This window comes from Arabidopsis lyrata, assembly GCF_000004255.2.
Source record: "Arabidopsis lyrata subsp. lyrata unplaced genomic scaffold ARALYscaffold_380, whole genome shotgun sequence".
Taxonomy (NCBI): Eukaryota; Viridiplantae; Streptophyta; class Magnoliopsida; order Brassicales; family Brassicaceae; genus Arabidopsis; species Arabidopsis lyrata.
In genome coordinates, this window is record NW_003302286.1 from 1 (window position 1) to 1,877 (window position 1,877).

The 1,877-nt window shown below is 32.6% G+C and overlaps 1 protein-coding gene across 1 annotated transcript; it reads right to left on the reverse strand.

The window, feature by feature from the left end:
• Nucleotides 1-138: 138 nt before the first annotated feature.
• On the reverse strand, nt 139-962 carry LOC9298599 (caffeoylshikimate esterase). Its single transcript, XM_002862475.2, has 4 exons — nt 836-962; nt 692-724; nt 479-605; nt 139-379 (listed from the first exon to the last, which is right to left on the reverse strand). Exons 1-4 carry the CDS (start codon nt 836-838, stop codon nt 198-200), a joined length of 345 nt encoding a protein of 114 aa, XP_002862521.1. The 5' UTR covers nt 839-962; the 3' UTR covers nt 139-197.
• Between the last annotated feature and the right edge of the window lie 915 nt (nt 963-1,877).

Sequence of the window (1,877 nt, forward strand, 5' to 3'; positions counted from 1 at the left end):
ACAAAAAGAAACTCAATTATGTATGGGTTGCTTCCATAAAAAAAAGCATCATGATGATAGATCATTTCCAAAACATAATTTTCTTAGTAGGATTTGTTGAATTATTCTTTAATTAGTCAAAATTTTGAGGATGTGGTAAATAAAAAAGCGGTTTTGACAGAGTCTTCAAAAGATAGACTAGGTTTCAAAAGTCAATATTACACTTTTACCCCAACAAAAAAGTCAACATTACCGCAAATGCTTGTGTAGTGAGTAGAGACATCATCAACGAGATGGTCAAAGTTTGGGACATAAGCACTAAGCCCATCAGATTTTCCATGTCCTTCGTAATCAATTCCATATACCGCAAATCCTGCTTTCACAAGCCTCCTTGCAGTACCTAATCCAATCATATATTAATTTCAAACATTGTTAACAAAGCTTTTGATGAATACAACAATATACAAAGAAATCTTTAATTGGGCTGAACAATCTCAACTGTTCATGGTGATGCTACATTCCATTGCATAACCATGGCAAATGAAGACTAAAGCCTTTGGCTCTTGATTTGCTGGTACCCATTTACACGTGAACAGTTTCATTCCTCGAGTGTTCTTGATGAAACTCTGCATATACATAAATAAATAAATAACCACCAATCAAAAACCAGATTTCTCTATCTATATGAAAAAACAGAACACAAACGACAAACCTCTTCATACTTGATGTTCTCTGTTTCACTTGCCTGCATACCAAAAACCCAATTCATTACACAAGAAGAACAAATTTAAAACAATTTCAGATATTATATGAAAGAGATAGAAACCAGAGAGTATTAAATCTTAACGTCACTAACCATTCTTACGAAGAGATTTCGTCTGAATCTCTCTAGTTTTGTTGGATGGAGACACGAGTTTATGATAAGAGATATCGAGTGTTTGTTGTACGGCTCTGTTTATATTGGGTAGGATTTTGAGGAAGAGGACTATACGTTATAATGCGACACCGTTTTTTGTCTGAGAGCGACGATTTAACAGATTCTCTTCGCACCCCTACACGGCAACACGTTTTTTTTGTTACTTCTTAATAAAAGATAAAATATTCCTTGACAAGTGGCAATTCAAGTTTGGCGACGTTTAAAAGTACCCCCTCAACTTTATAAATAACGCAAATAGTACCTTAAGTCTTAAATTTATCAGAAAACACCCCCTCAAAGTCTTTCACTTTTGGGGGAGTAAATTTGGTGAAAGAATTTTGACAGTGTTTTCTTAGGTTTTTCATTTAGCAAATTAAACTCACATCTAATACGCTTGGAGATGTTAATGAGGTGAAAATCAATCTTTTTGAAGAGTAATGTCAAATCTTAAAATTTTATCTTAAAATAATGTTTGATTTATCTATTCTGTATTACAAATATAAAAACGAACGATCATAAGAACCATCAAATGAAGCGTCTAGAAAGTCAAATCTACAATTTCTACTACTTAATTTACATCTTATAAAATGTCAACTCTAACATTAGATGTAAAACTAAGTTATGTATACTCCGTTGACTAACTACCTGCAAAAAAATTTAAACAAATTAGATACACTTTCACTATTTTTATTTTATTTTTTTTGTTAAATTGTGATTCCGCATCAACTTTCACAATTTTTAAGATTTTAATTTCATGATTGACCACTATTTTATTAACTCAATGCTTCAAAGATACGGCAAGAAATATTTTAATTTTTGGATCCCCGTATCCGCGTGTGGCAGTGGCAGTGGCATATCATTGCTCGTTTGCAAAAATTCGGCAGCCTTTGACGAATGAGTCGGTTGGCTTGTTTAATATATTTTTTTTTCAAGTATGTAAAAATTGGTGATCAAGATTCAAGCGACGACTGTAAGATAAAAT